General features: G+C 46.6%; 1 protein-coding gene across 1 annotated transcript; it reads right to left on the reverse strand.

Annotated features, from left to right (window-relative positions):
• Window positions 1–268: 268 nt before the first annotated feature.
• MAFG (MAF bZIP transcription factor G) lies at window positions 269–17,792 on the reverse strand. The gene is made up of 3 exons (XM_073588206.1): window positions 17,548–17,792; window positions 7,554–7,617; window positions 269–6,577 (listed from the first exon to the last, which is right to left on the reverse strand). The coding sequence occupies exons 2-3, from the start codon at window positions 7,590–7,592 to the stop codon at window positions 6,125–6,127; spliced, it is 492 nt and encodes a 163-aa protein (XP_073444307.1). The 5' UTR covers window positions 7,593–7,617; window positions 17,548–17,792; the 3' UTR covers window positions 269–6,124.
• Window positions 17,793–18,230: the final 438 nt, after the last annotated feature.

Genomic DNA, 18,230 nt, shown 5'->3' on the forward strand with positions numbered 1-18,230 from the left:
CCTGTGCTGGAGCGTCATGGTAGTCAACGACCAAGTCATTTTATCATTGTTCATAATATTCTCTATTCTTTGCCAACTTTTGAAAAATTCCCAAACCCCAATCACGGCTAAACTCACCAGGGATACTAAGAAGTGGGGCAAAGAATTCAGCAGGTCCCATTATGAAGTGCCAGTCATGCATAGCCTGTCAATACTGTTTCCTTATTTTTCAGTGGTATAGAAATGAGCCATCATCCCCTTCCTCCAATTAATTTCAGTCACACACGGCTCCTTAGAAGATGTTTATTGGCAATATACAATATAAAATAGACCTTATATCAAACATACATAATATACAACAGAGGTACTCCCAAACCATCCATAGCTCCAAACAGGCTCCTCCGAATCTCAAGCAGAGATCCAGGACAGCTGGAGATCATGGATCAGAAATGGACATCCCAAATATACAGAAATAAATAACACCATGTACACTTTTATAGTTCTGTACAGATGAAAATGCTACAATAATTTAGCAATAAATACCAGTATATATGTCCGTGATACAACCTGCATCAGTGACTCGAAGACAGATTTTCGGGAAGGTGGGCTCAGCAAGGCCGACCACAGAAAAGCAAACACCCGAGCGAGTGTTCACAGTGACACCACCACATGGCACAATATATGGTAATGAGAGGAGTCAAGACCCTATTATCTCACGACAGAGGGTTATGCCATGGGATCTACTTCTGCAAAGGGATCAGGCTTTTTTCTCCACTTTCCTGTCCCTACAATATAGAAAGTGATACTCAATTTCCTGATTTATTATAAAGCTCTTCAGCTCAGTTGCTTTTGATAAATGCTGGCGTAAGGAGTCTCACCGGGCATCTTACATTTATATCTATGGTTCGGCTCAGTGGTTACTGGTGTCCGGCTACTACTGTGTTTCCCCCAAAAATGCCCTAGCACAATTTTGTGGGCTTTTTGGAGTATGCTTAAAATATAAGCCGTACTCCAAAAATAAGTCCTAGTTGAGGGTCAAAGTTGCCAGACAGCCAAAAAAAAGTTAAAGAATACAGCAGGATCCCCTTCATCAAAGAAAGCAGAAACCCCCAAAAGAATTGCACTCACAAGACCCAAAACAATTACAATTGGCAAGTGCCGATGGTGGATGCGCTCTCACACAGATCTGTGCCACCGTCAGGTCCCTCCCTGCTCCGGATGCATTGCACTGCAGCGCTCGGGTACCTGTATCATTCCACTCTTGAGCGCGAGTGACACTGCTTCCGCTGAACAGGGGGAGCCAACCGCTGTCAGGGGGACCTGACAGTGACGCAAATTTGTGGACAAGAACCCATTCACTTGCCTAATTGTTGGGATCTGGTGAATGAGATTCTTTTGGGGAGTGACTGCTTTCTTTTTAGGGGTAATCCAATATGAGCAATCAGTCCAAGTACATAAGAATAAGAATAATAATTAAAAAAAATATATATAATATTTTTGTTTTGCTTATAATACAAAGGAAATGTGTTGTCTTTTAGCGATCATTTAATTTTCAACTTGCTTAACTATTCACATTAACAGTAACATGCCACTATACCAGCCAGATGGAGGCCAAGAGACCACACGTTTGGACTCCGTCTAGCTAATGAAGGGGGCAATGAAAATGTTCAAGTATACATTAACAAAAAGAGTCCCCAATATATACTTTAGTGTGCACCTAGGAAACCCGGATTGTCTTCTATTCATAAGGAATTGGTAAATCTAACTGAACCTGGATCATTTCTTATCAGCAGAACTCAAAGCAAGCGATTCGAACGCCTGTCTTGGTCAGACATGAGTAGGTTTACAACATACAAAACCGAAAATGAAGCAGCCTGGAATCACTCATTAGGAATATAGCAGAAAGTTATTCTCACAGTAAGAGATTCAATAATATTGTAGCCAATTTTCAACCTCCACATCCGCCCTAGGACTCTCCATGCTAAATGTTAGCCTTCTTGAACTACGTGCTCCATAATATGACATAGTGTACAAATAAAGTAAGTGCTGCCTTACCAGATAAGTATATTACTGGAAAGGGAACCAGTCATCCCCAAACATTATTAGCTAGCAGATATTGGGTTAATAGCGGCTTTACTGAAAGGGCAAGTACATGGAGAAAATTACCTTTATTCCTCCTGGGGGCCGCCAGCTTTCAGTATAGAGGCGCAGCCTCAGTGGCTGCAGACACCGGTCGGAGCATTGAGAGCACGCGCTGGCACTTTGAATGACAGCTCACATGTGCGCCGATGCGCAAAAGATATAGCTGTCAAAATGCCGGGGCGCTTACAGTCACAACTCACAGTATACTGAGCCGTGACAACCCACTCTGCACTCGTCCCCATGACTGAAAGCCAGCGACCATTATTCGCGGCTTACACAGGATGATGCGCTGCCAGAATGATGATCTGTTAAGAAAGCAAACCAAAAGATCATTTTATGAGAGGGTTTCGCTCATTAATCGGTTGATCAGCAGTCTGTTTAGACCACACGATTATTGGCAATCGTGTAAATGCACCCTTACTAGTACTTATATTTCTGTAGAAATATGACGACGGGTAAGATATTGGCACATCTACCTACATTTTTGGGGGTCCAATTTGACAATCTATGCTTTTTAACATTTATCTGGTATTTTTCTGTTGATTTCACTGTAAATAGTATAGGCAGATTGACCTATTCTAACAGAAAAGGATGCTCCACCAATATAAGGCTGTAAATACTTCTATGATCTATGCTGATTACAATGGTCTTTGATTTAGGGAACCTGTCTAGTAAAAATGGCATCTGATCTGCAGGCCAGATATTATAGAGCAGGAGGAGATGAGCAGATAGGTCCTACTAGTGAGGGACAGTCTTCCCTGTATGATTTGTGCATGCAGAGATAGCTGTCAGTCACTAGTAGGACCGCCCACTGGACTCATGTATACAAATACCAGGGTTTCAATGAATAAAATAAAAGGTTTACTGACTGAAACTTTTCCCCCAAAACCTATATATCATTCTGCTCTACAACATCCTATCCACAGATCGGACTGTATGAAAAATGTGACAGGTTCCTTTTAAAGGTCTGTAGACAACCATAGGGGTGGGGTGTGATATGCCCCTTTCACAGTGCCTCTTCTCTCTCAACTAATATTAAAGGGAACCTGTCATTTAAAAAAAAAAATGCTATTTACCTGAATATGTAGGGTTAATCTGTGGATAAAAAGCATTATAATATGGCCTAGCTGCCTTTATTTCAGTGCAGCTACTGGGAGAAAATTAACTTAATTTCTCCAGGGAACAGCCAAGTTTCAGCTGTGAGGTTCTGCACGGACTCAAAACTGGAGGCTTCCAGGAAGAAATAAGTTCATTTTCTCCAGTAGCCGCACTTTCAGTAAGGTAGCTGGGCAGCATGCAGCGAAACCTTACATCAGCAGGTAAATAGCGACAGGTTCCCTTTAGGGCTTGTGGGTCATGAGGAGGAGTACGGATGAGGCAGAACATCTCTGACTACGATCCGGGATCTGTTCTTTTGCATATGCACCACTGCCAATCTCCTCTTAAGTGCCATGACTGGTAAAGAGTGCCAGGGTATAGACACTTTTTAAAAACAGTAAATTTAGTAAATACACAGGCCTGTGAACCTTCGGTATCACATCGTATTCTGATAACTAATCAGTAGGTCATCAATAAGTGTGTAATATGCCATAGAAAACACAAAGACGTGTCTAGAATGGGCAGCAGCATCAAGAACAGGAGGTAAGAACGCTCCAGACGTGACATTGTGTTAGTCTTGTTTCCCACCATATTTCAGGTCCATGTTCCCTCCTGTATTGGATCACTCAGTTCCTCAGTTGGCAATACAATGTGAACACAGACCTTGGACAGTCACAACAATGTAAGCTACACACCTTAGGCTATGTGCACACGTTGCGGATTCTACTGCGGATCCGCAGCGTTTCTGGCCCTGCGGGTCCGCAGCAGATTTAGGTGCGTTGTACAGTACCATTGCTTTCAATGGTAATATCAAAAACGCTGTGCACATGCTGCGGATTTTCCTGCGGGTTACAATGTCAATTCTGTGTGCGGATTCCACTGCGGTTTCACGCCTTCACCATTGTAGAGGTGTGAAACCGCAGGGCTAAACCCCAGGCTAATCCGCAGGTATTTTAACCTGCGGATTTACATGCGGATTTTTCAAAATCCACGCGGAAAAATCCGCAGCACTTCCAACTACGTGTGCACATAGCCTTATATATGTATGATTGGATATATTCTGTTGTATTGGTCATTCTATGACGACGCATATTTGCGCCATAAAATATCCCATATATATTAGACCAGATTATAAATAAATCAAGAGTTTCTTGAAACCTGTTGGACCCTTATAATTTACAACATCATCACAATTAAAACCAACTTATTGTACATATATCACTAATAATACAGGACTCCTCATTTTGCTTACAAAGCAAATTATTAGGAATGATGACATCATCAATATGTCCAGTGATGTCATGAATACTCATATCCATATTGGCTATCAGCTTTCTAAGCTCTATGAACAGCTGTACCTTACAACTAACAGAATATTAAACCCTACCTCATTTGCACAATATCACCAGCAGTAACGTGGCCAACATTACTTTGATTACTAGACCAGAGATGTGGAAGACCAGAAGTGGAAGGCGGTTTAGTGAACAGATTTTAACTGGTACATTTTTTTTTGGAGGTCAAAAGGTAATCTACTCGACTTAGAATCTACAAACGTTACTATCAAATACTAACGATAAAAGGCTTTAAATTGTGATATCTGATCATCAATTGCCCCAAATGATTGGACCATGTCATGATGGGTATAGCTCCTCTCAAGACAATCCCACCACTCTTAAACACCTTTCTGGCTTAGGTGACCTCTGTTAAAAGTGCAGAAAGGACCCCAGTGTGTTTCATAGAAAAAGCTTCAAAGGACTAGGTTAGCGAAGAATGACTGTTCAAACCAAGCACAGGCACTCAGTGAACGCACATATAAATACACCTTCCCACCTACCTATTTTACATCTGTCTCCACCCTTCTGTGGGACTAGAAAGTTGGAGCTGTCAATCAAAAGACAGGATGGAGATGGAGGGGAAACAAGCAGGTATGAAGCTGCACTTAAATGTTTGGCCCAGCCGTGGTGCACTGAGCGCCTGTACTTGGTTTGAACAGTCATTCTGTGCTGACAGAGTCCGTTTCAGCATAACTTACAAAGGACTGGGAATATTGTATTGGGCCACATAGTTATTACTCGATAAGTACAGTGCATATACCCTCAGAGTACAAATGGCTGTTCCCATCAAAGCAACATAAAAGCAGCCATCAACATTTTCCGAATACATAAATTTTGGCACAGAAACGCCACCAACTTCAAAAGATATCTCACCACATTGAGAACAAATCATAACATTCACTAGCCCAAGTGACGACTGCACACTGACCACAACAGAACGCACACTCTGACAACACAGGACAGCACGCCAACCCAGAAGCTGCGTGACCACACAACCACGAATCCAAAAAGGAGCAGCATAGTCTGAAATCACAAACTACACGACACGCGGGAGAACTGCACACAAGGGCGTCCGTCACTATTCCACAAAGAAGCAGAACCACCCGGCATCACATAGTACAGACGGAGCCACAACACCGCGTACTTCAAGTATCCACTGCACACACCGATCCAGGACGAGTAGCACAACCTGACGTCACACTATACACTGAAGGCTCAACGGGACGGAAACACAGACAAAGTCTACGGACTTTCAAGTGTGGAAACTAAAGCTGGTGACTTTGCAGCTGTCGCTAGCCATTCTGATGGCCAAGGTTTAGACTGAGTGCTTACACACCGCGTCATGAAGCTTAGTGCGAGACCTCCCACTAATTGTTACTTTCACTCCTGCTGCAAAGACACAAATGCTGAAATGTCATATTCCCAGCCACAGAACCCAAAACCCCAACTTCTTCTACAGATTATACTACTGAGTTTCTAGGACCCTTTCCAGTAGCTAAGGAAATCTTTGGGTACTTGAGCTTTGGGAAATGCTTGGGGAGGTCAGTAGTGACATCATGTTTGTTGCACCACTAAGAACGTGCCTCTGCTTTAGACTTCACAATGGTAATGACACTAGTGGCAGCTACTTTCCCTGGTATAAGAGGTCTCATACCAGGTGTATATGCCCCCCTCGAAGGGTTGATGGGATTCCTCGCTACAGTCCTGGCAAAGTTCTGCAGAGCTTCATACTTTGACCTTAGAGAGTCCAGTTCCTGGCGCATGCTAGCATTCTCAGAGGCGAGCTTCTCCACCTCCTGCTGCAATTCTGCCTTCTGCTTCTCCAGTTCTTCTTTTTGCGTTACCCGCTTTACCCTGCAGCTTGCAGCATAGCCACGGTTCTTAAGCGTACGTCGTCGTTGCTTCAGCTGGATGATCTCCTCTTTGGTCAAACCACGGAGATGCTGGTTCAGCTCCCGCACAGACATGGTGACCAATTCTTCATCCGTAAGACTGGTTCCATTCTCCCCGGGCTCCCTCTTTACCTAAGTGTAAAGCAGAAAGATAGTACCAATGGCACCAGAAAGAAGCACACTAACGCTTGTCAAAAGGTTGTATGTCCTATATGCCATGTCATAGATAGCATTTATGGATGTATTCATGCCCTTCAGTGGGTACACAGCATCTTCATTGAGTTGCTGGAGGTCAAACTGATCAAGTGGAAAACGGTCAGCGTGGGGTTGTCTGAGATGACCCAACACCAAGCATGAAATGCCATAAAACTACCAAATCAAAATGTCAGAAATAGTGAAATTATTGAAAAGTCATTGAAACAACAATATTAGAAGAAGGAAAGAAGACAGTTAGGGAAAACAATACAATCTGAGGGGCTTCACATCAATTGAACCCTCAACGTTCAAGAAGTTATCACCCACCTGTGCAGCCAGAATACCCCTTTAATTCTGAGGTGTGAAAGCAGTCTAAGGCTATGTGCACACGGTGCAGATCCTCCCGCGGTTTTTTCCGCGTGGATTTCACTAAATCCGCAGGTCAAATGACCTGCATTTTTCCTGCGGATTTCTTTCTTTTCTTTTGCAGTTTTACTGCGGCTTTTGTGCGGTTTTCCACCTGCGGATTTGTAGAATGGAGCAGGTGGAAAACTGCAGCAAAACCGCACAAAAGAAGTCACATGCTGCTTTTTTTTTCCGCTGAAAAATCCGCAGCATGTGCACAGCGTTTGGTTTTTTTTACATAGGCTATAATGGTACTGTACATCACCTGTAGTTCTGCGGCCAATCCGCTGCGGATCCGCAGTAGAAACCGCACCGTGTGCACAGACCTTAAAATGACTCTCTGGTTTTAACAGTCTACTGACAATTCAGAGTCTATGGCAGCATGGTCAACTTTAGTTTTGTGATCTCCAACACAAAAGCTAATTGTCTTATGCCTGGCACATGGACCACCACCAATTCATCAATGATTAGATCCAGGTCTACACCAAATGTAGGGGGGTGTTCTTACCTTCAGAGCTTTGCTGTTTCCCTTGCTGAGAGTCGTCATACCCTGGGAACCGTGTGTCAGCAAACTACAGAGAGAGGAAGCAATGTGTTAGTCTGACCTCCAAAACCTGGCCTCTCAGCACATCATCTCATCTGCCCCCTAACCTATTGCTGTCCATGTGTCCTGCGGTCCTGATCTCTCACCCAATGCAATAAAGACAGGGACAAAGGCAATTACAATCCCCAGTGGACTTAACTTTAAAAATAAGCTGGGAGGGAAAGAGGAGCCGAGCAGGCGAGTCATGCTGAGTCAGCACAATGCTGTATCAGACAGCACCAAGCTGTATCCTGTGTGTGCAACCATATATACCCACAAAGGCATGTGAGCCGTATACATGGAGAATCGGAGCCAGAGAGAGAAAAGCGCTACGGCTGGATATACTAAAGGCACAAAAGGCCTACGTGTAGGAGCCATATGTTACATGTGAAACTAGGAATTCCCATTCTGACAGTGTGGTTCCACAATGTTGGTCTTTCGCGTACAAATGTAGTTATAGGAAGACCCTTAAGCCCCCTTGATAGTGTCATTTCATGACATTGTGTGCAAAAAAGAATCACCATTCTATACGGTGCCTTTCAAAAGTATTCATTCCCTGTGACGTTTTCCACATTTTTTCAAGTTACACTCACAAATGTAAATGTTTTATTGGGATTTTATGTTCTATACCAACACAAAGCAGCAAGTATTTGTGAGGTGTATAGGTAATGATACAAGGTTTTCTAATTATTTTAAAAACATAAATCTGAAAATTGTGACATGCATTTGTATTCAGCCCCCCTGTAGTATGATACCCCTAAATAAAATCCTGAGTCACCAATGGTCACATAATTAGTAAATTGAGTCCCCCTGTGTGTATTTTAATCTCAGTATGACTACAGCTGTTTTGTGAAGGCCTCAAAAGGTTTGTTTGAGAACATTAGGGATCAAAGAGCATCATGAAAACCAAGGAACACACCAGACAGGTCAGGGATAAAGTTGTGGAAAAGAGTAAAAGCAGGGTTAGGTTACAAAAAATAGCCAAGCTCTGAAAATCTCACAAAGCTCTGTTCAATCCATCATCAAAAAAATGTAAGGAGTATGGCACAACTGTAAGCAAACTGCAGAGCTAGATAAATTACCGGCACCAAATACTGTGTTGCATGCAGTCAAATTTTACCTCATCAGTCTGTATGCAATCATTGGGCAACTGCCAGAGTACAGGTGCACACAAAAAAAAAAATGTATATGCAAAGTCCACAAGGGAAAAAATGGTGGCACTCACCCTTCAGGTAAAAGAATCCTTTATTCAATCTTGTAAAAGAGTTTCAGCGGGAAAATGGTGATAAACGTCTTAGGACAACGGAAGTTTCACACTAAGGCGAAAAGCCGCAATACCGGATCCTTTTCTTTGCCGGATACGGCAGAGAAGAAACTTAAAGGCGCAGCGCTGGAGCAGACAGTGCGATGGGACGAGGGAGGCTGCAGCAGACAGTGCGATGGGACGAGGGAGGCTGGAGCAGACAGTGCGATGGGACAAGGGAGGCTGGAGCAGACAGTGCGATGGGACGAGGGAGGCTGGAGCAGACAGTGCGATGGGACGAGGGAGGCTGGAGCAGACAGTGCGATGGGACGAGGCAGGCTGGAGCAGACAGTGCGATGGGACGAGGGAGGCTGGAGCAGACAGTGCGATGGGACGAGGGAGGCTGGAGCAGACAGTGCGATGGGACGAGGGAGGCTGGAGCAGACAGTGCGATGGGACGAGGGAGGCTGGAGCAGACAGTGCGATGGGACGAGGGAGGCTGGAGCAGACAGTGCGATGGGACGAGGGAGGCTGGAGCAGACAGTGCGATGGGACGAGGGAGGCTGGAGCAGACAGTGCGATGGGACGAGGGAGGCTGGAGCAGACAGTGCGATGGGACGAGGGAGGCTGGAGCAGACAGTGCGATGGGACGAGGGAGGCTGGAGCAGACGGTGCGATGGGACGAGGGAGGCTGGAGCAGACGGTGCGATGGGACGAGGGAGGCTGGAGCAGACGGTGCGATGGGACGAGGGAGGCTGGAGCAGACGGTGCGATGGGACGAGGGAGGCTGGAGCAGACGGTGCGATGGGACGAGGGAGGCTGGAGCAGACGGTGCGATGGGACGAGGGAGGCTGGAGCAGACGGTGCGATGGGACGAGGGAGGCTGGAGCAGACGGTGCGATGGGACGAGGGAGGCTGGAGCAGACGGTGCGATGGGACGAGGGAGGCTGGAGCAGACGGTGCGATGGGACGAGGGAGGCTGGAGCAGACGGTGCGATGGGACGAGGGAGGCTGGAGCAGACGGTGCGATGGGACGAGGGAGGCTGGAGCAGACGGTGCGATGGGACGAGGGAGGCTGGAGCAGACGGTGCGATGGGACGAGGGTGGCTGGAGCAGACGGTGCGATGGGACGAGGGTGGCTGGAGCAGACGGTGCGATGGAACGAGGGAGGCTGGAGCAGACGGTGCGATGGGACGAGGGAGGCTGGAGCAGACGGTGCGATGGGACGAGGGAGGCTGGAGCAGACGGTGCGATGGGACGAGGGAGGCTGGAGCAGATGGTACGATGGGACGAGGGAGGCTGGAGCAGACGGTACGATGGGACGAGGGAGGCTGGAGCAGACGGTGCGATGGGACGAGGGAGGCTGGAGCAGACAGTGCGATGGGACGAGGGAGGATGGAGCAGACGGTACGATGGGACGAGGGAGGCTGGAGCAGACAGTGCGATGGGACGAGGGAGGCTGGAGCAGACAGTACGATGGGATGAGGGAGGCAGGAGCAGACAGTGCGATGGGACGAGGGACGCTGGAGCAGACAGTGCGATGGGACGAGGGAGGCTGCAGCAGACAGTGCAATGGGACGAGGGAGGCTGGAGCAGACAGTGCAATGGGACGAGGGAGGCTGGAGCAGACAGTGCGATGGGACGAGGGACGCTGGAGCAGACAGTGCGATGGGACGAGGGAGGCTGCAGCAGACAGTGCAATGGGACGAGGGAGGCTGGAGCAGACAGTGCAATGGGACGAGGGAGGCTGGAGCAGACAGTGCGATGTGACGAGGGAGGCTGGAGCAGACAGAGTGATGGGACGAGGGAGGCTGGAGCAGACAGAGTGATGGGACGAGGGAGGCTGGAGCAGACAGTGCGATGGGACGAGGGAGGCTGGAGCAGACAGTGCGATGGGACGAGGGAGGCTGGAGCAGACAGAGCGATGGGACGAGGGAGGCTGGAGCAGACAGTGCGATGGGACGAGGGAGGCTGGAGCAGACAGTGCGATGGGACGAGGGAGGCTGGAGCAGACAGTGCGATGGGACGAGGGAGGCTGGAGCAGACAGTGCGATGGGACGAGGGAGGCTGGAGCAGACAGTGCGATGGGACGAGGGAGGCTGGAGCAGACAGTGCGATGGGACGAGAGAGAATCTTTGATTGTTGCCGCCGCTTGCAGGGTTAACATTCTCGCCCAAGGAAAAAAGCCGTCCTGCAGAGGAAAAAAACATTGCATGCAACGTTTCACAGCGCCGCATCGTCACTTTGTGCCGGAAGCGGGAAAACCCGGACGCGCCGTGTACTAATGCGGCGTAATCCGGCAACAATGTATCCCAATGGGGAAAAATCCTGATCCGGCACCACATATCGCCGGTTCCGGTTTGGGAAATTTTTGCCGCAGGGTGCCAGATTCTAAAAGCCGGAAATGTGAAAGCAGCCTAATTGCGCTTCAAAGGGTCCTGTGTTATGAATGGGTCACCGAGGAGGAAAAAACAAAACAAGCTAAGTCCCAGAAAAACCAGAGAGGTTGGTAACTATGCAGATTGCAGATCCCTGATCCTAACCACACAACTAGCAGCAGCCGTGGAGCATTCCTACGATGATCCTAGACGCCTCGTCACTGCCGGAGGACTAAATAAGCCTAAAGCACGAAAGGGGAAAACTAACTGCCCCAGAGCAGACCCCAAAGGAAAGACAGCCCCCACACATGTATTGACGGTGAAACAAGATGAAAACACAAATACAGGCAGGAAAATAGGCTGAGCAAACGATGGGGCCCAAACTAACTAGAAAGGACAGGAAAGGAAAGACATTGTCTGCAATCTGCCAAAAACCCTACAAAAATAATGTCCAACACTTCTGATAACAAAATTAACCCTGAAGTCACAAGACTTCTCCCACTATATCAGCACTCTGAAATATTCTGAGACAGAGCAAAAGGAGGCCAATCTAATAGGGGACAAAAAGCAAATTGGCAAATACAGATAAATAAGAGTGGAAATTCAGCACAGCCCCAGCCGGGGCTTGCTGACCGCACAAAAAACTGAATAGACCAACAAAATCAAGTGTGAACATTAGCAGAAAAACTTAGCTTGAAATGACTGGAACAGAGCTGAACACCAAGAGCTGAAAAGCCAGAAGGAATCACCAGCACCAGATTAGGGCGTCGGCTGACTTAAATCCAGTCTGAAATTCCTGAGGTCCAATCGTCATCCTCATTATCAGGTGGCAGATCTCTACTGATTAAATCAGCCTCACTACCTCCTGTTACCACCATAGGGAGCCTGGAAGGAGAACTCACAACTGGTAAACCAGAAAATGAACTCACAACAGTCCTGTGCCTGTTGAAGCGCAATTAGCGCAAAACGGCCATTATTCTAAGACGTTTACCACCATTCTCCCACTGAAACTGTTTTACAAGATCGAATAAAGGATTCTTTTACCCGGAGGTTGAGTGCCATGGCACAACTGCAAGCCTACCAAGACATGGCCGTCCACCTAAAATGACATTACAAGCAAGTAGACCACTAATGAGAGAAGCAGCCAAGAGGCCCATAGTCACTCAAGACGAGCTACAGATATGGGGAATAGGCAAATACTCCATAAATCTGACCTTTATGGAAGAGTAGCAAGAAGAAAGCCATTTCTGAAAGCAAACCATAAGAAGTCCCATTTTCAGTTTGCAAAAAGCCATATAGTGGACACAGCTAGCATGTGGAAGAAGGTGCTCAGGTCAGAAGAGTCCGAAGTAGAACTTTTTGGGCTGAATGCAAAGTGCTAAATGTGGTGGAAAACTAACACTGCACATCACCCTAAAAACACCGTACCCACCATCAAATATGGTGGTGGCAGCATCATCTTGTGGGGATGCTTTTCTTCAGGGAAGATGGTCAGAGTTGATGAGAAGATGGATGGAGCTAAATTACAGGGCTATCCTGGAGGAAAACCTGTTAAAGGCTGCAAAAGATATAGAGACTGGGGTGCAGGTTCACTATTCTAAACATACTGCCAGAGCTACAGTGGAAGGGCTTAGATCAAAGCATATTTATGTTTGTGAATGGCCCAGTCACTGTCCAGACGATTTAGAATCTGTGGCAAGACTTGAAAATTGCTGCTCACAGACGCCTCCATCCAATCTCACTGAGCTAGTTTGCAAAAGAAGAATGGGTTAAAAAATAAATCTCTAGATGTGCAAAGCTGGTGGAGACAGACCCCAAAAGACTTGCAGCAGTTATTGCAACAACAGGTGGTCCTATAAAATATTGACTCGGGGGGGTGGGGGGGGGGCTGAATACAAACGCACGTCACAATTTTCAGATTTGTATTTTTAAAATAATGCGAAGGCCCTGTATCATTTCCTTCACATGTCAAAAATAATGGCTACTTTGTGTTGGTTGATAAAATCCCAATAAAAGTTTGTGGGTGTAATGTGAAAAAAATGCAATCCGCTGTACATAATATATTATACACACACACCTCAACACTGAAATTACAACACCAAGAAGGAAAAGTTGTAGAACTGTGGAAATGATTAGAAAAAAAACAGAATTTTATAAACATCTTGATCTGTTCAGTATGGAGTATGAGCACCACATGAAGAAATCCCCACACTTGCATCTTTTGATTTCTATCAGAGATTATTAATGGTTGTTTGAGGAATGTTCTGCTGCGCTGAATGCATTTTGGCAAATCATCAAAATCCGCTGATGGCAGCTTCCTCTGTAACTGAAGCCTATGATGTCCCAGAGGTGCTTGATGGGAGACAAGTCCGGCACTTGGATCGGAGCGTGCGGACGCATAACAATACATGGAGCCGCACACTCCGCTCCCGAGTGCTGGTGGCAGTGTCAGGTATTAACCCCTTCACGACCTTTGACGCCACATAGGCATCATGAAAAGTCGTGCCAAAACGACCCATGACGCCTATGTGGCGTCATGACTTTAAGGCCCCCCTGCGGGTCGGGTGACCTAGGTCACTGAAAGGTCACCCGACCCGCAGATACAGGGGGCTTTGTTCTTCACCCCAGGGGGCGTGGCTTCACCCCCACGTGGCTACGATCGCTCTGATTGGCTGTTAAAAGTGAAACAGCCAATCAGAGCGATAGTAATATTTCATCAATGAAAATTGATGAAATATTACAATCCAGCCATGGCCGATGCTGCAGTAGCATCGGACATGGCTGGAGACCGTGATCCGACCCCCCTCCATTGACTCACAGGGCCGATCGGCCCCCGATACCGACTGACGGCGGCAATGTGCCGCCGCCGTCATCATCAGCTTCCCTCCCCCTTCTCTGGGCTCCCCCCACCTTCCGACCCCCCCCCCTCACCCCCCCCCGTTACCTCCGATGTCCCTCTCCGCCTCCCGGTGTCCCGCGGTCCTGCTTCATGGGCGCCATCTTGGAAAATGCAATTTCCCTTCATTCATTTTGATCACTGTGATAAACTCTCACAGTGATCAAAATAGAATGAAAAGTAAATAAATCCCCCGTTTATCACCACCATAGGCAGGATCAACTAATAAAATAAAGAAATTATTTTTATTTTTCCATTAGGGTTAGGGTTGGAAAGAGGGTTAGGGTTGGAAAGAGGGCTAGGGTTGGAATTAGGGTTGGAATTAGGGTTAGAGTGGAATTAGGGTTAGGGTTGGAATTATGGTTAGGGTTAGAACTAGGGTTAGGGTTGGAATTAGGGTTAGGGATGTGTTTGGGTTAGGGCTGTGGTTAGGGGTGTGTTGGGGTTAGGGTTGGAGTTAGAATTGAGGGGTTTCCACTGTTTAGGCATATCAGGGGTCTCCAAACGCGACATGGTTCAACCATTGATACCAGCCAATTTTGCGTTCAAAAAGTCAAACGGTGCTCCCTCCTTTCCAAGCCCCGACGTGTGCCCAAACAGTGGTTTACCCCAACATAAGGGGAATCAACGTACTCAGGAAAAATTGCACAACAACTTTGGTGGTCTAATTTCTCCTGTTACCCTTGGAAAATAAAAAATTGGGGGCTAAAAAATGATTTTTTTTTTAAAAAAAATGATTTTTTTATTTTCACGTCTCTGCGTTATAATCGTCTGTGAAGCACTTGGGGGTTCAAAGTGCTCACCAGACATCTAGATAAGTTCCTTGGAAGGTCTAGTTTCCAAAATGGGGTCACTTGCGGGGGGTTTCTACTGTTTAGGCACATCAGTGGCTCTGCAAAAGTAACGACGACCGCAGACCATTCCATCAAAGTCTGCATTTCAAAACGTCCCTTCCGAGCCCCGACGTGCGCCCAAACAGTGGTCCCCACCCACATATGGGGTACCAGCATACTCAGGACAAACTGGACAACAACTTTTGAGGTCCAGTTTCTCCTGGTACCCTTGTGAAAATAAAAAATTGTGCACTAAAAAATAATTTTTTGAGGAAAAAAAATATTTTCACTGCACTGTGTTATAAGCTTTTGTGAAGCACTTGGGGGTTCAAAGTGCTCACTATGCATCTAGATAAGTTCCTTAGGGGGTCTAGTTTCCAAAATGGGGTTATTTGTGGGGGAGCTCCAATGTTTAGGCGCACAGGGGCTCCCCAAACACAACATGGTGTCCACTAACGATTAGAGGTAATTTTCATTTCAAAAAGTCAAATGGCGCTCCTTCCCTTCTGAGCCCTGCCGTGCGCCCAAACAGCGGTTCCCCCCCACATATGGGGTATCGGTGTACTCAGAACACATTGCACAACAACTTTTGTGGTCCAATTTCTCCTGTTACCCTTGTGAAAATGAAAAATAGTGTGCTAAAAAATCATTTTTGAGGAAAAAAAATTATTTTTTATTTTCACTGCTCTGCTTTATAAACTTCTGTGAAGCACCTGGGGGTTCAAAGTGCTCACCACACATCTAGATAAGTTCCATAAGGGGTCTAGTTTCCAAAATGTTGTCACTTGTGGGGGAGCTCCAATGTTTAGGCACACAGGGGCTCTCCAAATGCGACATGGTGTCCGATAAAGATTGGAGCTAATTTTCCATTCAAAAAGTCAAATAGTGCTCCTTCCCTTACGGACCCTGCCGTGCGCCCAGTGGTTTATGACCACATATGAGGTATCGGTGCACTCAGGAGAAATTGCCCAACAAATTTTAGGATCCATTTTATCCTGTTGCGCATGTGAAAATGAAAAAAACTGAGGCTAAAAGAAAATTTTTGTGAAAAAAAGTACTTTTCTTTTTTTTACCGATCAATTTGTGAAGTACCTGGGGGTTCAAAGTGCTCACTATGCATCTAGATAAGTTCCTTGGGGGGTCTAGTTTCCAAAATGGGGTCTTTTGTGGGGGAGCTCCAATGTTTAGGCACACAGGGGCTCTCCAAACGTGACATGGCAACCGCTAAATATTCCAGCATATTTTCCATTCAAAAAGTCAAATGGCGCTCCTTCCCTTCTGAGCCCTGCCGTGCGCCCAAACAGTGGTTTATGACCACATATGAGGTATCGGTGTACTCAGGAGAAATTGCCCAACAAATTTTAGGATACATTTTATCCTGTTGCCCATGTGAAAATGAAAAAATTGACGCTAAAAGAAAAGTTTTGTTGTAAACATTAAAATGTCCATTTTTTCCTTCCACGTTGCTTTAGTTCCTGTGAAACACCTGAAGGGTTAATAATCTTCTTGAATGTAGTTTTGAGTAGCTTGAGGGGTGCAGTTTTTAGAATGGTGTCACTTTTGGGTATTTTCTGCCATATAGATCCCTCAAAGTGACTTCAAATGTGAGGTGGTCCCTAAAAAAAATGGTTTTGTAAATTTTGTTGTAAAAATGAGAAATCACTGGTCAACTTTTAACCCTTATAACTTCCTAACAAAAAAATATTTTGTTTCCAAAATTGTGCTAATGTAAAGTAGACATGTGGGAAATGTTATTTAGTAACTATTTTGTGTCACATAACTCTCTGGTTTAACAGAATAAAAATTCAAAATTTGAAAATTGCGAAAAAAAATTTTTTCACAAATAAACGCAAAAATTATCGACCTAAATTTACGACTAACATGAAGCCCAATATGTCACGAAAAAACAGTCTCGGAATCGCTAGGATCCATTGAAGCGTTCCTGAGTTATTACCAAGGGACAGTGGTCAGAATTGCAAGAAATGGCCAGGTCATTAGGGTCAAAATAGGCTGGGTCATGAAGGGGTTAACATGTGAGCCATATTCCTCGCATGTGTGATCCCGAGAGGTGACAGTCGACCTCTGTGTGGACACAAGTCCAATTAGAAAGAGTCTCTGACAGGCTGGACAGGGGGATAGCAGCGCTACTGGCCCCTCACACAACCCGGACTATAGGCACAGCCATTATTTAGGGAGTAGTGAGATGGCGCCACCTAGTGGCACCACATCACTGTGCACTCAGCATCATGACATTGCATCGGTGCAGCAGCAGCTTGGTCTGTGGTCACATCTACGTCACATTTACTGGAAAACCATCACAGCATGGCCGGGGGTGTATGAGCACAACTGCCAGTCATGGGGCCGAGGGTGTGCTGGGACTTGTGGTGATCTGGACACAGGCGTGAGCTCATGGCCTATAGGGCTTCTCCACCTGCTCACAGCTGGTTGTTTGCTACAACAGCACCATGTGCTGGCATGGTGGGCTCCTCGTCACACTGCAGCCAGCCATGACACCGAGCGGCCATAACCTCCAGCAGTCACCTGCCCCAACCCCAAACCCGGCAAGCACCTGTCAATCACAACTCCGCCCCTTCGTCTTCCTCATGACATCACGGCTGCAGTGACGTAACAGGTCGCAGAACAGGGGAGTCCGCGGTGACCGAGCGCTGCCCGGGGATCACGTGACACGGCTCCGGGATCGATGACCCCTCACTTCGGTCCTCGGCGCTGGATCCTTGGTAGATGCCTGAGCACAGAGGGTTAAAGGACCGTTGTTGATGTCATGACCATGTGATCAGTCACGTGTGGGGGCGGAGTCAGGTGCTGCGCTGTTCTGTGTAGGGGAAGTGCAGACGACCAGTGTGAGTGACTGAGTGTGCCGGGGAGCATGTGTGGGGCAGGGTGAAGGGTACCACCACTGACAGGCGTTACACAGACGGCACTTAAAGGGGTCTTCCCACAATTCACACATGGAACCACGTAAAGGGTGTTCACAAATGGGACCTAGCACTTAAAGGGCACCTGTCACCCCTCCAGGCGTTTTTAAGTAACATAGCCACCTTGTGCAGCACTAATGCTGCATTCTGTCAGGGTGGCTCCGTTACTTAGCTTCCCATCCACCACCGAAATAATCATTTGTAAAATTGTTCTAAAATACCTGAATTTTGATGGGGGGGGCAGGTGTTTCCCCCTCTTCCAATTGATATATTAGGACAACCCTTCTTGATCTAAACGTTTGGCCCCGATAAAATA

Source organism: Dendrobates tinctorius, unplaced genomic scaffold, assembly GCF_039654945.1.
Source record: "Dendrobates tinctorius isolate UK_male_01 unplaced genomic scaffold, ASM3965494v1 ptg000103l, whole genome shotgun sequence".
Taxonomy (NCBI): Eukaryota; Metazoa; Chordata; class Amphibia; order Anura; family Dendrobatidae; genus Dendrobates; species Dendrobates tinctorius.